This window comes from Malus sylvestris, chromosome 7 (genome assembly GCF_916048215.2).
Source record: "Malus sylvestris chromosome 7, drMalSylv7.2, whole genome shotgun sequence".
Taxonomy (NCBI): domain Eukaryota; kingdom Viridiplantae; phylum Streptophyta; class Magnoliopsida; order Rosales; family Rosaceae; genus Malus; species Malus sylvestris.
The window spans coordinates 3,838,362-3,856,201 of NC_062266.1; the positions used below are offsets into that span (position 1 = coordinate 3,838,362).

General features: G+C 40.9%; 1 protein-coding gene across 1 annotated transcript; it reads right to left on the reverse strand.

The window, feature by feature from the left end:
* Positions 1 to 965: 965 nt before the first annotated feature.
* On the reverse strand, positions 966 to 2,174 carry LOC126629632 (probable carboxylesterase 15). The gene has a single exon (XM_050299717.1). The coding sequence runs from the start codon at positions 2,092 to 2,094 to the stop codon at positions 1,093 to 1,095; it is 1,002 nt and encodes a 333-aa protein (XP_050155674.1). The 5' UTR covers positions 2,095 to 2,174; the 3' UTR covers positions 966 to 1,092.
* Positions 2,175 to 17,840: the final 15,666 nt, after the last annotated feature.

Sequence of the window (17,840 nt, forward strand, 5' to 3'; positions counted from 1 at the left end):
GGAAGTTAAAATTTCACTATAAAAAAATTGTCAAATTTCACTATAAAAAAAATTGTCAATATGAAAAGTAGTCCAATTAACTTACTTATATAAGCTCATACAAGGTCTCACCATCCTACAATATAAGATTCATCTCAACACGCTCTATCACGTGTAGCGAATTTTCAACAAATCGAGTACATGGAGTGCGCGTAACCATTAGGCTCACACATAAGGCAAACTAGTCTAATACCATGAAGGAAGTCAAAGTTCCACTATAAAGTCAGTTGACAATATATATGAGGAAAAACTTACTTGTACTAAAGCCGCATGAGGATTTTTGGACCTCGGGAATTTTTTGACATTTGGGATTGGTTCAATAGAATAGCAGATTTAATGGTAGAACGAAGCACACACGACATGCCCTACCAGAAAATAGGGGTTACTCTACAAAACTTTGCCCGACGAACCGCATTTCGTCTAGAAAAGGTATTTTACTCGACGAATTATTTAGTTGGGACAAAGCTGGTCAACCATTTAAGTTTTACTCAAAACCTTTACAAGACCGAATAGCTAGAGTTGTAAGGCAAGGTTATATTCGTCCGGCAAGTTTTTGACGCCAAGAGAAATAAAATGGTGCTTAATACCTTAAAGTTTGCCCGACGAAATTTGTGTTCATCGGCTAGGTCTACACCCGATGTGCCTCTTCATCAGCCAAAACTTTCTTTGTAGGTGTCATTAAAGATATTTTTTATGACATTGAACATGCATGTCACCGCCTATGAGACTGAGGTTAGAGGAAGAAGATAAAGACCAACAATTGAAGATCCCCCATTCAAAAAACCAAGTTATATATATATATATATATATATATATATATAAATGATGAAATGAACCACCATATGGATGTGAATCATAACTTCAAGATATTAATAAAAATTTGCATAAATCATGTTAAATAAGGGTTGGTAACTGGGAAAAAAAAGTTAAAGATAAGAAGTTGCAATTTTTATTTTCATTACGAAAGTATATATATATAGTGGGTATGAAACAAACGGACCCATAAATGGCCACACATAGTAACGTTATTAGCAACTACAAAGTCGATATCTTTTAGTGCTTGTTGACAAAGTCTTTGATCCCAGAAATTAGAGCCTCAGTTTGCGCAGCCGTTTGAGGATCCATATCCACCGCAATCTTGTTAAGATAAAAGCTATGACTCATCCCTGGACTAATCAGAAGCTCCACATCCTTCTTAGCCTTCTTCATAGCGTCATAGTATTCCATCTCAGTGTCTATTATCATGTCCATCTCACCAATACATAGAAGAAACGGCGGCAGCTTCAGAGTATCCAAAGGCGGTGCTTCGGGGCCCATCGGACAAGTTATTGGATGGTCCTTGGTCGACCCCACTGGCAGTGCCAAGCTCAAAAACTTGTCCACCATGTCTAGGGTTAGCAAAGGTGACTCTGGCTGCTCCAACTCCGACCTACTCCTCACCGCTCGAACGAAGCCTGGGTGGATAGGAATCCCACCCGCTAGCCTTAACGGACTCAAATCCACCTTCCCTGCTCGAGCGGCAATTTCATGCACGAGATTTCCACCCGAGCTATCCCCTATGAGAAAGACACGGTTGAAGTCTGCGTGGCTGACTAGCCATTGCTCGTATGACTCGCCTTGTGCAACGGAACGAAGCCACAGCAACGCAGAGAAGCCGTCGATGATTGGAGCGGGGAGACGGTGCTCAGGCGCGAGACTTAAGTAGACTGAGATGCAAATGGCTTTGGCTGAGCGTGCAAGCTTGGTGTACATTTGGTAGTACATGTACCAATCCGCTTGGCTAATACAAAAGCCACCTCCATGGAGGTGAAGGATTATGGGGAGCTTCGAAGAATCCTCCGGGTTTGTCTCCGGTAGATAAATTCGTAGCCGGAGGTTTTCGTTAACGTAAACATCTCGGGTGGCAACTCCATCGATGAATTCATCATGAGGTGCGACCGGCTCAGTCATGAACTGGACCTGAGGCGGTCCAGTCCACGTCCGGTCAACTGAGCCATCAGCGAACAATCTCAGCCAACCGGACACCTCATCGACAAGAACCTTCTGGCAGACCATGGTTGATAGTGTGGCTTACGTAATAACCCTTAGTAGTACTATTAGGTAGTGTCTGAGTATGTGAATGTGTGGATAGGATACGAGACCTTGACACGACCCTTCATATATAGGAGTTGGAACTTGGAAGTGCGTGGAAACTGAGAAGGTTGTGAGAAACTGGGAGGAAGGTTCAACGCGGTTATGTTTTTCAAAGATGGAAAATTACGCAAATAAAAAATAGTACGTCATCACCAACTAGATTAGAATATAAATTGACATGATTGACACTACCTGTTCCTGAATATTGCATTTGTGTCATTAAATCGGATATATAGAGTTAGGGTTAATGGTAGGGATGACTTTTGGATTGTAGATTTACGAAACTTTGACTGAGTTTTAATCGTGTGATCTTCATGTTATACATAGCCATACTTGTGGTTAGTAATAAGGTTTAGCTAGTATAATAAATTAGGGTTTAGGCTTTAATTGTTACGACTCGCTCTTAGTTTTATTGTATTTTAATGTCTGAAATTGTAAAATGACAAAAATTCCAGGGCTGAGTGGAAATCTGATGTGGACATTTGAGCTCACTTTAGATTTTGTCCCCTTACTTGCCATATTCTTGTAATACTCGTCCATATTGTTAGGGGGTTACGGGAGTTACCATAGTTAAGGGTCTTCAATGACAATACATTAGTGTTTTCGCTGTTATGTTGTTATTAGCCTTTATAAGGATATAATGGGTTTTCCGTTTTATTGTAACCACTAGGAAGATATCTTATAGTTTGTGTATAAATATAGGTTGTAATATCTCAAATGATTATCATTGAATATACAGTTTTTACATGGTATCAAAGCCTGAAGCTTTTTTTCTGCAATGGCTTCAGGTAGTACGTCCTCTTCGACCATTTCCCCTATCTCTATTCCCAATATCTCTCATCTTATCTCTGTCAAACTTTCTGAAACCAACTTTCTTGTATGGGAAAGCCAAGTCAAACCTTTCTTGTTAGGCCAAAATCTTTGGCTTTTTGTTGATGGATCTTATGCATGTCCTCCCTCCCTCTACTTTGTCCTCTTCTTCAAGTGATGACAAATCTCCTACTCCTCCTCCACCTACACCCAATCCTGAATACACATCTTGGTTCCAAACTGATCAAAGCCTTATTAGTATTCTTCGTGCCATACTGTCTGAAGTCGTTCTTCCTCAAGTCATTGGGTTCTCCACCTCGAAAGATATATGGGATTGTCTCTAGCAAAATTTATCGCAGTAATCACTAGCCAATGTTGCCCAACTGAAATTTCGTTTCTTCTCTCTCACCAAAGGCTCCAAAACTATTTATGACTACGTTGCTCAGGCCAAAAGTTTGGCTGATGAACTCACTGATATCCAAGAACCTATGTCCAATTCTGACTTGGTTACTTATATACTTCGTGGTTTGGGACCTGATTACCAGATGCTTGTAACGGCTCTTCTGAATTTTCCACCACTTCTACCCTTTTCTGACCTCTGCACTAAACTGCTTGCTTTTGAGGGGCAACAAGCCTTTGCAGCCCAACTCAATTCTACAAACTCATATTCTGCCATGATCGCAACACGTCCACCGCGTAGCCAGCGCCCCTTTCATGCTCGTGATCCCTCTGGCCCAAGGCTACCCATCTGTCTCTTTAATAGGCCTCCATAGAACTTTTACCGTTAACAACAACTTGCCTTCAATGCTCAAGGTATTCTAGGTCCTCATCCACCTCATCAGCTGGTCCAATGTTGGCATTGCCACCAATTTGGACATGTTCAAGCTAAGTGTCCTCAATCTCGTCCCTTTGCTGGCATGCATATTGCTTCCTCTTCCGATCTTAACTGGTATTAGGACTCCAGTGCTACAAATCACATGACATGTGATGCTAAGTTGTTTCCCCCCGGTGCTTCGTCTGCACCAAGTGATAATGTTGTTATTGGTAATGGTGACACCCTCCCCATCACTCAATTTGGTAATGTTTTGTTTTCTTTTGGCACTTATGTTTTTCGTCTCTCTGATGTTCTTCGTGTTCCTTCTCTTCATAAAAATCTTTTATCAGTCGCTCAGTTTACACATGATATGCATGTCAATATTACTTTCTGTTTATACCATATTTAGGGCCTTGTATTTAGACCTCATATAAATACTCGAGGGACTTAAATGTAATTATGTAATAAAGGAAGGGGCAAATATGTAACTAGGGGAGGAGCCCTTATTCTATAAAAGGGCCTCTTCACCCTCACAAACCCTAAGCCTCTCCTATCTAGGGCAAAGCTTTCACACTCTCTCCCTCACTTCTCAGAGAAATACAATACAATCAGTGTGGACGTAGCTCAAACCTTGGGGTGAACCACGATAACTCTTGTGTTAATTACATTTCATGCAGATTCACTGTCAGATTTACGTTGTACCAAGACCTCCGGTTTTGTGCATCAACATTTGGCGCCGTCTGTGGGAATCGACACGAAAAGCTATGTCGGTTCTCTCTCATTTTTTCACCTCCGCCGTGGATCTGCAAAATTTGCAAAATCAACAGTGCAAAATCTGAAAAAACCCACAAACCTCTTTGCCGTTTTTCCAGAAAAAGCATTCACTAAGCTCCAAAACTCATCCCTTAAACACCATCACTCCTCTCTCTCTCTCTGCCTCTGAACTCACGCCTTTCCCCACAACCCACACATTTTCCACTTTTCAAAAAAACCTGCTCCGATTGACGAGGGTTTGACTGTGGCGGTTGACGAAAAGGAAAGCCAGAAGCGGATCAAGTAGGTTAAAGAATAAGATAGGTCTGGGTCAGATCGTAAAATTGGAGAAAGGATGAGGCTTTTTAGAAAACTGAAACTCGGAGCTCAGGTAGTGTTACTCTAAAAACCCACGCTAGCTATCGTTTCAGTGTTGCAACAACTCACTCTTGAGCTTGGTGTCGGGGAGATGCAGGCCATGGTGAAGAAGTATCAGCAGAGGTTCAGGAAGGTGAGGGATGAGATGGACAGCTAGGCCGTGCTTTAGTCTCGCTTGCTTTCATAGGTCGGGAACGCCTCCTCCATCATCCAGAGGTTGTAGTTTTCCAAGTTTTGATGGTTTTGAATCTTTTGGCCATATCATGCATGGCCCAGGCCCGAGGAGCTACACCCACAACCTCGCCGCCAACCGCCACTGTCATCCACCACGAAGCTGCTCTAGTCCACCTCAATACAAAAGGTTCGGCTTTACGGTTTCGACCCAGCCATAATCAAAGCCCTGGCGAACACCGACGTCGGAATCATCATCAAAACCCAAACTAAGATCGACACCGTCAAACTCTTCGACGCCAACCCAGACATCATCAAGGCCTTCGCCAACATCAACATCTCATTGACGATTACCGTCCCCAACGGAGAAATTCCGAGCCTAAAAAACCTACAAACCGGTCACCGTTGGATCACTGATCATGTCAAGCCGTTTTACCAGGCAAGCAAAATCAAATACATTACCTTGGGCAACGAGGTCTTCCACTAGGGGGACGACGCTCCCAAGTCGAGCCTAGTTCCTGCCATAGAGACTTTCCACAGCGCTTTGGTCCAAGAGGGGATCAAAGACGTCAAGGTCTCGACCCTTCACTCGCTGGGAATCATGTTGTCTTCTGACCCGCCCAGCACGGGCCGATTCAGACTGGAGAAACCCGGCCCGTCTGCTGAGAAGAACTGGGGGCTATTCAAACCGGACATGACTCCGGTGTACAATGCTGGAGTTATACGCGATCAACAGGTTCTTTCAAGGGATCAGATAGAGGAACCAAACGAGCAGCACCAGCAACGCGTGCACAAGAATCGTTGCCATCGATTTTTTCTAAGAACGCGTGTCGTTTATCCACGCTACGACATCCACAACCCCTGCTACGACATTGATGATCTGGAAATAATTGGCGCGCACTTTCCGCATGTTGAATCCCTGCGAGTTCGTGTCCAGCATGTAAATCACAACCTCGCATCCAAGAGGCGGTTCGGAGCGAGACATGTGTTCGGCGATGATCTTAACCGCCACCCTCCGCAGCAGGTCCTGTTGCATCACACTTAGTTGCTTCATGTAGTGCATCAATGGCAGTAAAGGCTGCGAGTACGTGTGGATCGAATCCAATGTGTTAGGGAGAGAAATGGCAGGTTAACTGCCGCCCCCCTTCAACAAGGCAATGAAAAAGCTCGGCGTGTTAGGGATTCAGACCTAAACATTGCTTTTGTGCCATCCAATGCGCAGAGAATAAAAAAAAATATATATATATATATATATAAAAAGAAAAGGCAGTGTGTCGATATCGAGATACAAAGACATATGCTCCACTCAATAGCTGCATTTCTCGATTCTGTGTGTGGGGTTACGCGGCACCACCCACTTGTGAAAGTTTAAAGCGGTTTCAATCAGGACCAGAATCACCTTCTTCAGCTGTCTCTGACGCACATCGTTATTACTTTATCAGTTTGGTGCACGATAAGATTCTCTCTTTTTCTTTATTATTTTTGCCTCACCATTATTACTTCCCTAGCCACCTTAGAAAATAAAAGCCATCTGCAATCTGAAGACTCCACTGATTTTATTAGCAAAAGCAGAAAGAGAAGAGACATTCCACGTGATTTCCTTGTCTGCCATCTGCAAAAGGGAAAAGAGAAAGTAAAAGCAGAAATCAAAAGAGAAAGCAAAAAGCAAGAAATAAACACCCCACCAGAATAATGTGATTTATTTTTTTCAACAGATGTATGATGTAATTTATTTTTCTTATCTCTCAGAGACATATGTATAAACCCCATCAGAGGGTAAAAAAAAAAAAATACGCAAAGCCCAAAATAAATGGGCTGGAATGTTATGTAGAGGGCGAAGGCCCATAAGCCCAAAATAGCACCAACCAGGTCATCAAAAGTACGCCCAGTACTCCACAATTATTCGGCAACTCGTCGCTATTACCACCAACCAGGTGACTAAAAGTACGCCCAGTACTCCAAAATTATTCGGCAACCCACCGTTATTACCACCAACCAAGTGATGAGATGTACAACCCGTACTCTAATTTGGCAACTAGCCATTCATGCCACCAACCAGGTGATCAAAAGTACGCCCAGTACTTCATATTATACATGAGCATTACTCATATCAATCATACATAAACATTCATGAACATGAGCATCACTCATGTCAACATTCATGAGCATCACTCATGTTAACATCCATGAGCATCACTCATGTTAACATCCATGAGCATCACTCATGTCAATCAAACATTCATGAGTATCACTCATGTCAATCAAACGTTCATGAGCATCACTCATGTCAATCAGCTTCAAAAGCTTCATTTACAAAAGCTCTAGCTTCAAAAGCTTCATTTACAAAGCTACAGCTTCAAAAGCTTCATTTACAAAAGCTCTAGCTTCAAAAGCTTCATTTACAGAGCTCCAACTTCAAAGTTTCACTTACAAAGCTTCAGTGCAAGGTATACAAATATCGCCTCCGAACAACCGTCACCTCGACCCATACATGAATTCAATTTGAAGTCTCCAGCCAACAGACTCTATTGACCAAAGACTTGGGGGACTACATTATGTACCATATATTGGGCCTCAACTGGGCCTCATGAAAAATACTTGGGGGACTTAGCCCATTATTTATGTATTAAGGAGCGAGCCCTTATTCTATAAAAGGGACTCCCTCACTTTCATTAGAGAGCACCCATTATTCATGTACTGAGGAGCGAGCCCTTATTTTATAAAAGGGACTCACCATCATTAGAGAGCAACGCCGCCAGCTGAGCAACCGCCTCGCTGCGAGCATCACTCCTAACCCATCACTTATGTATTGAGAAGCGAGCCTTTATTCTATAAAAGGGACTCCCTCACCACCATTAGAGAGCATCGCCGCCTACTAAGCAACCGCCTCGTCGCGAGCATCAACTCTAGCCCATCATTTATGTATTGAGGAACGAGCCCTTATTCTATAAAAGGGACTCCCTCACCATCATTAGAGAGCATCAACTCTAGCCCATCATTCATGTATTGAGGAGCGAGCCCTTATTCTATAAAAGGGACTCCCTCACCTTCAAATGCTGCAAGCCGAGCCAACCAAGGCAACATAAGCCACGAACCGAGCAGCCTCGCAGCGTGTGCTACTTCTAGTTGAGTGTCATTTCAGATTAAGCACTGCCTCATATCGAGCATCAGTTCAAGATAACATCTAGTTACTTCGGCCCACACATGAACTGAATTTCAAGTCTCCAGCCAAAAGACTCTCTTAACTGAAGACTTGGGGGACTACTATTTATACCATATTTAGGGCCTTGTATTTAGACCTCGTATAAATACTCGAGGGACTTAAATGTAATTATGTAATAAAGGAAGGGGCAAATATGTAATTAGGGGATGAGCCCTTATTTTATAAAAGGGCCTCCTCACCCTCACAAACCCTAAGCCTCTCCTATCTAGGGCAAAGCTTTCATACTCTCTCCCTCACTTCTCAGAGAAATACAATACAATTAGTGTGGACGTAGCTCAAACCTTGGGGTGAACCACGATAACTCTTGTGTTAATTACATTTCATGCAGATTCACTGTCGGATTTACGTTGTACCAAGACCTCCGGTTTTGTGCATCAACACTTTCTTTCCTTAGGGTTATCACATTCGTGACTTACAAATTGGCGTTCTTCTTTTTCAGGGACTATGTAAAGATGGCCTTTATCCCATTTTTCCTACACTCCTGACTGGGCCTAAGACAACTTTTTCTTCCGTTGCCGTGTCTTCGTCTCTTTGGCTTCATCGTCTTAGTCATCCTTCCAACAGAGTGCTTGATTTACTAGTTTCTAAGTCATTGTTAGGTTCTACTTCTCGTTTATTGCATTCAAATTGAAGCCATTGTGCCTTATCTAAATCAATAAAACTTTCATTTTCGCCTCATGAACACCGTTCCCTTGCACCATTTGATTTAATTCATTCAGATGTGTGGATGTCTCATGTTCTTTCCGTCTCTGGTTATCGCTATTATGTCTCAGATGTGTGGATGTCTCATGAATTTTTCTGCACGGCAATATATTTAATTAATAGACTTCCTACACTTGTTCTTTATGGGATCTCACCATACCAATCCTTATTTGGTCATTCCCCAGACTATAAAATGCTTCGAATTTTTGGATGCTTGTGTTATCCATATCTTGGAGATTATGTGTCTAATAAATTACAGCCTCATTCTCTCCAGTGTGTTTTTGTTGGTTACAGTGATAAACATCATGGGTGTCAGTGCTTACATCCACCTACTGGACGACTCTACATTTCATGGCATGTCATTTTTCATGAAGATCACTTTTATTATGTTGCTGCCCCTCAATCAATTTCCTCTCCACCGCTTGCCGTTGTTCCCGTAGGCTTCTTGCCTAATCCATCTTCTCAGTCACCTGCCCAGCAACATGTCACTCAGCCCATGCACTTGCAGCAAGACCCACCGACTCAATCAGCCATATGCATTGCATCATCCAGCTGTTCCTCTCATGTGGAGCCACCTGCATCAAGCTGTCCTCTTGCCAAGCCTTTTACAATAGACCCGACAACACCTGCAGTTAACCTGATAGCGCCCGCAGCTGTTCCGTGTGTCCCACATGTCCCTAATCACATTGTGCCGTCTGAACAACCATTTTCTACATCCCAAAACTCCATACTGCCATCCAATACCGTAGATTACTCTATAGACCATGATCCTTCAGTAGTTGCTCCACCATCTCACTGTCTCGTTTTCACTCATTCGAAGACTAGCATTTTTAAGCCTAATCCTAAATACCAGGCCAACTTCACTACTCGTTATCCCGTTCCTCATGCTTTTGCTGCCTTAGTGAACATGAATGTTGAACCCACTTGCTACACACAAGCATCTTGATCTCCCGAATGGAAACAGGCCATGCTCGAAGAATATAATGCACTTATTCGTTAGGGTACTTGATCCTTGGTCCCTACGGTTGGTTGCAAATAGGTCTTCAAAATTAAGCAGTGATCTGATGACACAATTGAAAGGTATAAGGCACGTCTCGTTGCCAAAGGGTTCAATCAATAGTCTGGTGTTGATTATTGTTTGCTCCCTAAATTCGCCATGGCCCTCGCGGGCATGCCAAGAATTTACTCTAACAGGAAATTAGCGGGTGCGAATGTGTCACTACTAGATGTCGCTAGTAGATGGGTTTTGAATGATTAAGGTTGCACCTCAGTTCAACTTTTGACCAAAAGATTGTGCCATTGAGTGGGAGTGGCTCAAATCAAGGTTCTTTCTTTGCCTCAGAGACAAGGACTTTACTTATATGGAGAAATGGAACAATATGTAAATGGCATGTTTGCTAGAAGTGTGAATGATAGAGGAATGTAAATGACTGGAAATGAGTTGTACATAAATGTTATTTATTCAAAGTACAAAGCATTCTAAGTATAAAGGGATACCAAACTAGAAATGAGTTGTGCATAAACTACAAATGAGATCGATATTACTATTGAGGAGCAGAGCTAATAAACAAGAAAAGTAAGGGATGCTTGGCTAAAGCCAAATGTCTACAAGGAGATTGATGAGATAATTTGAGTAAGTTGATTTGATTGGTTGTTTGAGTGTCCTTAATCCTTGTGCCTCTACTCCTTTATATAGAGATCTGAAATAGCCTCCTTGCTGAAAACCCTGAACCTGCTCGAATGCATTCTATTGCCAGCTTACATGTGAAATTATATTATAATAGGCAAGTTTGCATCTCCACCACATGTTTTCACTACATGTCTCCACCACTTGCAATAAACTAATAATTAAAATAAGCAAGATGTCCCATTTCACCATGTATCTTCTGCCAGAATGTCTACATGGTGTCTCACATCCACTTGAAATGAAAAAGCATGCATTTCTTTGATTAAACAAAGCTCTTGGCACACCTTCACCACCCAAACAAAAAGGAAAAGTATTATTTTGATGTCAAACTATTCCATTTACAGCCAAATATCTTTTCAAGTTCAATGTTTTGCCCTATCATCCTCTAAACGCCATATTTGCCATATTTAGCCCAAATGGCACATTTTAGGTGCAAACAATTATTTTGATACTTTCAGCCCTGTCGTCAAGCCTACAACGATCCGCACAGTTCTTTGCCTGGTTGTTTCTTTTCAATGGTCCATTCATCAGCTCGATGTCAAAAATGCATTCTTGCATGGCTCTCTCTCTAAAGAAGTTTACATGCAATAACCCCCGGATTTGTTGATCCAGATCGTCCTCACCATGTGTGCAAACTTCATAAGGCCATTTACGATCTCAAGCAAGTTCCACGGGCATGATTTCAACGTTTTCGTTCTTTCCTTGTACGGTTTGGTTTCTGTCAAAGTCGAGCTGACACCTTCATGTTTGTTTATTAGGATAATTCTCGTGTTTTGATTTTATTATTGTATGTGGATGATATTATTCTCACTGGCAATGATTCTTCTCATATTCACACCTTTATATGCACATTGGGAGCAAAATTTGACATCAAAGATTTGGAGCGTTTGCATATTTTCTTGGCATGGAGGTTAATTATCACACATATTATCAGTTGATCTCCTCAAATGCATCAATCTCTTGGACTGTAAACTTGTTTCCACACCCATGGCTTCGAAAGGTACATTTTCTAGTACTTATGGTACAAAACTTGTCGATCCTATACTTTATCGACACATTGTTAGGGCCCTCTAATACCTTACCATGACCCATCCTGATATCTCATATATGGTTCAACATGTCGCTTAATTTATAGGATCTCCCAGTGATGTTCATTTTAAATCTATTAAGCGAATATTACGTTATCTCAAAGGCACTCTTGGTTTTGGTCTTCCTATTCGTCGATCTCCTGATTGTTCCTTCTTAATTGCCTATTCCAATGCCGATTGGGCTAGATGTCCTTATATACGGTGGTCCACATCCAGCTACTGCATATTTTTGGGACCCAATCTTATCTCTTGGAGTGCCAAGAAACAACCAATAGTTTCTCGTTCCAGTGCAGAGCCGAATATCGAGCCTTTGCCTATGCATGCGCTAATATTATATGGATTCAAAATCTTTTAACTGAACTTCATTGTCCGCTCACTCGTCCCATGTTACTCAACTGTGACAACTTGTCTACCACATACTTAGTTGCTAATCCCGTGTTTCATGCTCGCACAAAACACATTGGGATTGATTATCATTTTGTCCATGAACAAGTTGTTTCTGGCAATCACAAGGTTCAATTTATTTCGTCCACGTTTCAACTTGCCGATGTTTTCACCAATGGATTATCAGTTGACCGGTTTTCACATCTTATTTCCAAACTTTTCACCTCTCCGGAGTCAAGTTTGCGGGGGAATGTTAGGGGGTTACGGGAGTTACCATAGTTAAGGGTCTTCAATGACAATACATTAGTGTTTTCGCTGTTATGTTGTTATTAGCCTTTATTAGGATATAATGGGTTTTCCGTTTTATTGTAACCACTAGGAAAATATCTTATAGTTTGTGTATAAATATAGGTTGTAATATCTCAAATGATTATCATTGAATATACAGTTTCTACATATATGAACGTATGAGCAAGCGGAATAGAATTTGGAGTTAAAACGAAGATTTGATGAAGCTTTGACGTTAATGGCATTTTAGTAATTTTATCACATTCTCGATACTAATGTTATTGTTTATTTTGTTGGTTTGTGTGCCACTGAGACCCACTCTTTCACTTCTTCATGTGTTCTCTCCCTCTCTTCCTCACTGTGTCTTCATTATCTCTTTTCACTCAGCGCGAGTTTTCCTTTGCTTTTGGCAACGGTAAGAGATCTAACCAACACCATTCGATTTATCTCGTTGAGCAAGTCAAGTTTTATATATTGCTTATGGTAATTAGCGGCGTTTTAAAAGATTGAAGAGAAGAAAATGCTTCATAGCTTCCAGTGAAAAAATTGAAGGACTGCGAAGGGATTCTGGCCAAACAACAAGGAATCAACCCTTGATACCTCAACTATTAGAGCAACTCCAGCATTGCAAAGGCCCCCTAGGGCTATTCACTATTGAATCCATCCAGTGAACAGTAACTGCCTTTTGCATCTCCACTCCTAAAACTGAATAGCCCTGGCAATAGGCAATAAAATATTAGTATTTTTTATTTTATAAAATAATACAAAATAATTTTATTTGTAATTTCGGATAAAGCACCGAGAGCATCACAATAATTCCCTACCATTTCTTCACATCATGAACTTGGAACTTGTATATTTAAAGAAATTTTTCTTAGTGACGGGTACACTTGCTGATTTGGAGTTCCACTTATCAATATCTGACACCTAGTTGACAACTTGACATCATTTTTATAATGACAAGAAATATTTATTTTAAGAATATAATTTAAATTAATTAAATAAAGAACACAGATTCCTCTCCATTCCATCGTGTCTTCTATTACTCCTCACCCGCACCCATTCCACCATTTTCCATCATTTGTTCATGGTTTTTTTTTTCTATCTCAGATAAAACTTGTGAATTTGATTTTTTTTTGTTGGGCTTTGATTTGGTTTTTTTGATTAATTGGTGGTGAATTTTGATAGGTTTTGATCAAATTTTGACTCCGTAACCTAAATTGGCACCAACCCATCACCGAAAATGGTCACCATCCCATCCCCATCACCAAAAATGGCATCAACCTAGCTATGAGTCTGGGGGCTGCCAAGCCTACCATCATCTCCTGAAAGCGTCCTCGTTGACATCAGATAATTTCTCGAGATTGTCATAATTGTAGTTTCAGGTGAGATTTCCTTGTTCCTTTGAATATTTGGGATTTTCTTTTTGGTGTTGTGATTCTGAGTGAAGATTTTGTGGTTAAATTTTGTTCTTTACGCTGTGCATGCTTTTTGTTTCGTTTTTCCAGAATCCGACGAGAAAATCCTACGAGCTCCGTGACCAAACCCACCAATCTCGACCACGGTTGTTACTCACAGTGGTAGAATCTTGTTTCTTTTCATTTTAGCATCATTTTGGTGCTTAAATTACAATTTTTAATGGAGTTTTAAGTTGAGATCGGAATCGGGATGAATCCCTACCAAATATTCTAATGTTCTCCCTCGAGGGGTTCGATGACCCATGTTTTAAATCGTGGCTGACGTCAGCCTTGCATCATCTCCACCTTGAGCTTTTGGGCCAACGATTCGTGTCAGGCCTGTCGCTCGGGCACCCTCCGGCGCTGAAGCCCACATAGGCTAGACTTGATCGCCCCAATGATTTGGTCATGTTCTGTCCACGGTCCATCAGGCTAAAAGCTCCGCTGGACTTGCTCTTAGGTTCGTCTCACTCTTAGGAATTTAGATCTAGTCTCAAATCAGACGTCAGACCAACGATGATGGCGCGGTGACCACTGGAAGAATCCCAACCAAAATTTTCACAATTCAACAAGGTGAACCAGCAATGAGACTAGTCTAAACCATGGTCAGATTCAGTTCAAACAATTGAAATAAAATATTCTAAAGATACATTCCTTCACTGAATATTCTTTGATGCAAATGGAATATTTCGTCTAGTGACCGTAATCTCAATGACAAAGGAATAGCTTAGCATCAACAACCACCATTGGTACCGACTTGTGTAGGCTCTCTAAGGAATGTAGCGGTGCATGATGGTGCATGGCGGCTTGTGAGCCTAGTTTTAAGTATTTTCAATCCTCCTTTTGAGCAAATAAAGCAATTTCAAGTGTCACATCCAGGCCTCGCCTCCGCCGTAGAACGATATCGTCTGTTTTGGGCCTCAACCACGCCCTCACGATTTTGTTTCTGGGAACTCACGTGAGCAAAACTTCCTAGTGGGTCACCTATCCTGAAAATGCTTTGGCCCAATCTAGCTTAACTTCGGAGTTCCTACGGAACCCAAAGCTAGTGAACTCCCAAAAGGCCTCGTGCTATATGGAGGTAGGCATGTACATATAAGGCACAGAGGATCCACTCCCTTGGGCAATGTGGGATCTAACAATCCACCCCCTTAAGGGCTCGATGTCCTCGTCGGCACATTTTCGTCCAGGGATTGGCTTTGATACCAAATTATCACATCTCGGGCCCACCTCCGCTGTAGCACGATATTGTCCACTTTGGGCCCCAACCACACCCTCACGATTTTGTTTATGGGAACTCACGCGGGCAGAACTTCCCAGTAGGTCACCCATCTTGGTAAAGCTCTGGCCCAATCTCGCTTAACTTCGAAGTTCCTAGGGAACCCAAATCCAATGAGCTCCCAAAGGGCCTCATGCTATATGGAGGTGAGCATGTATATATAAGGCACAGATGATCCACTCCCTTGGGCGATGTGGGATCTAACATCAAGTTTTTTCCATTGTATTTTCGCAAGCTTCCATATAAGAGTGACTTATCCAGAGTATTTCAGAGGCCAAGCAAGTTAAGGCAGCTACGATCCGATGACGTATCGGTGAGTGGACTTTGTTTTCACGCGTGTATATATATATATGTATGTATGTATGTATATATATGTGTGTATATATACATGTATATATGTTTTTATTACTTATAAATACAAGTATATTTGATGATGTTGAGATTTATGAAATTATGATAGCACAAGCATACATATTTTATCTGCTCATCATCCATACTTACACCAGTGTTTATAGTACTTGTTTGAACCAAGACTAGCTTCACGTGTATTTTCACATCGCACTATTACGCTTACATTGGATCTTTTTTGTAGGTGCTAGTATGCACTAGTTACTTTTGCATTTATGACTCGTATCTGACACATTTAGCACCAACTTTATGTGTATGTAGTACTAGAGCGTACATTATTACACCCATCATGTTCATGTAGCTACTTTCTACATGGACTTGTGTGTCTGCATGTTTTATGAGCATGTTGTGTTACATTTGTTGAGATATTTGTGATTTACTCCTATCCTTAGCGTAACTAGTTTTATACCCCTCACACTTTCTATTATGCGCCCCCCTAAGACTTAGTAGCTGAATTCTATAGTGAGCGAGGGATCATTGGTGGATTTGACGTCCACTTAATGTAGGAAATTTATTTCATGTTAGTTGTGTAATATCCATTCATATTCATACATTTACTACACTTTTGTCTATGTTCTAAAATTGCATGCATTTATAATAAGGGTTCTTCCTGCACTAGGCATTCTCACTCTTAGTTTAGTTTAGTTTTAATTTAATTGTACTTTTTACACGTCATTTGCATAATATGGCTTTGTCACCATCTAGATGTCGATAAACATGCCTCGATTTTGATGTCCATTTAAATATCTGAGTCGAATTGTGTCGTTAATGTGGAGACAAAAATAATCACAAAGCGACACATGGATTTTTGGGTAAAAAGGGACAAAATTACCCTCGAGGCACACCAGGATTCCTATGCTCGAGCAACGGGCAAGCATCCCTCAACCAAGTAAAAATTGCCTAAAATAGGTAACAATTTAAAACCTATTTCATCCATCCTCATCAAATCCTCTCCACAAGGTAACTCTCAAATCTTTCTCCTTTTATTATATTAATTAGCTAATCAATTAGGCAATTATTCTATTAATTGGCTAATTAATTAGTTAATTATTCAATTATTCCCAATTGAACACAAATCAAGAACCTAGCCCACAAAAAGAGCCAAGTGGCCCGTCCTTTCTCACCCAAGGAGGTTGGCCACACCCCTATAAATATTACCTCATTCTCTCCAAAACTCAATGCCAATTCTCTTGCTAAACTCTCTAAATTCTCCAAACACTTTTCCCTCAAAATTCTAACTTTGGCATCAGAGGTTCTTTGGCCAAACCCCCCCCATTTATCATGGGCGCGTGAGGCTCTTGGCCTTGAGCTAAGGTATTATTTGTTTTGTAGGTGCAATTTTGTCCAAGAGTAAGGAGGAAGAAATTTGCATCCACAGTTAATAAACACTAGATAAAAAGTAAAGGTTTGGCCTGAACACTTGAAAAAACTTGTTGAGTGGATTAAGGATTAAGCGTGTTTTTATTTGTATTGTACTTGTGTCTAAAACAATGCCATTTTGTGCTTCGGATTAATAAGGGTTAATAAAACTTTGTGAGTTTATACTATAGCCCTCCTCACACCCGGGTGCAAAAAGTCTTTCAATTGAAAGACTCGACTTCTTTACTAACATGTTTGAACTTGTGAGTTTATTCTTAGCCCTCCTCATGCGCCGGTGCAAAGAAGTCTTTCATTTGAAAAACTTGACTTCTTTACTAGCATGTTTCGGGAAAGCTATGAATTGGGAAGGGAAAGAAGGAAAGAGAACGATCAACTAGTTCTCCTGTTTGATTTGGTTCTTGATATTTTCAAATATTCGATTATAGATTTTAAGGAAAACTAATTGTTTGCACTCAAAATATACCCATTTTTACTTATTTGGGCAATTTGGGTAAAATATGGCATTTTGAGGATTAATGAGTAAGAAGACTAACTTGGAAGATATTTATCTATCAAGTGGATGGGTTTGACACTATAATATTGTTTTTCCCATTTGTTTTGGTGGTGGAGGTTTGCCAAGAGAGTTGTTTAATCAAAGATAAAGTGCATGCTTTTTCATGCAAGTGGATGGAAAGTCACCATGCATGCTTTCGGGTAAGAATATGTGAAAGAAGCCAACTTGCTTCTTTTAATTGTTAGTTTATTATAAGTGGGAAAACATGTGATGAAAGCATGTGGTGGAAATACAAGTTCCCCTTTCAATATTATTTCTCCATGCAAGTTGGCAAGTGAAATACAAGCTGCCCA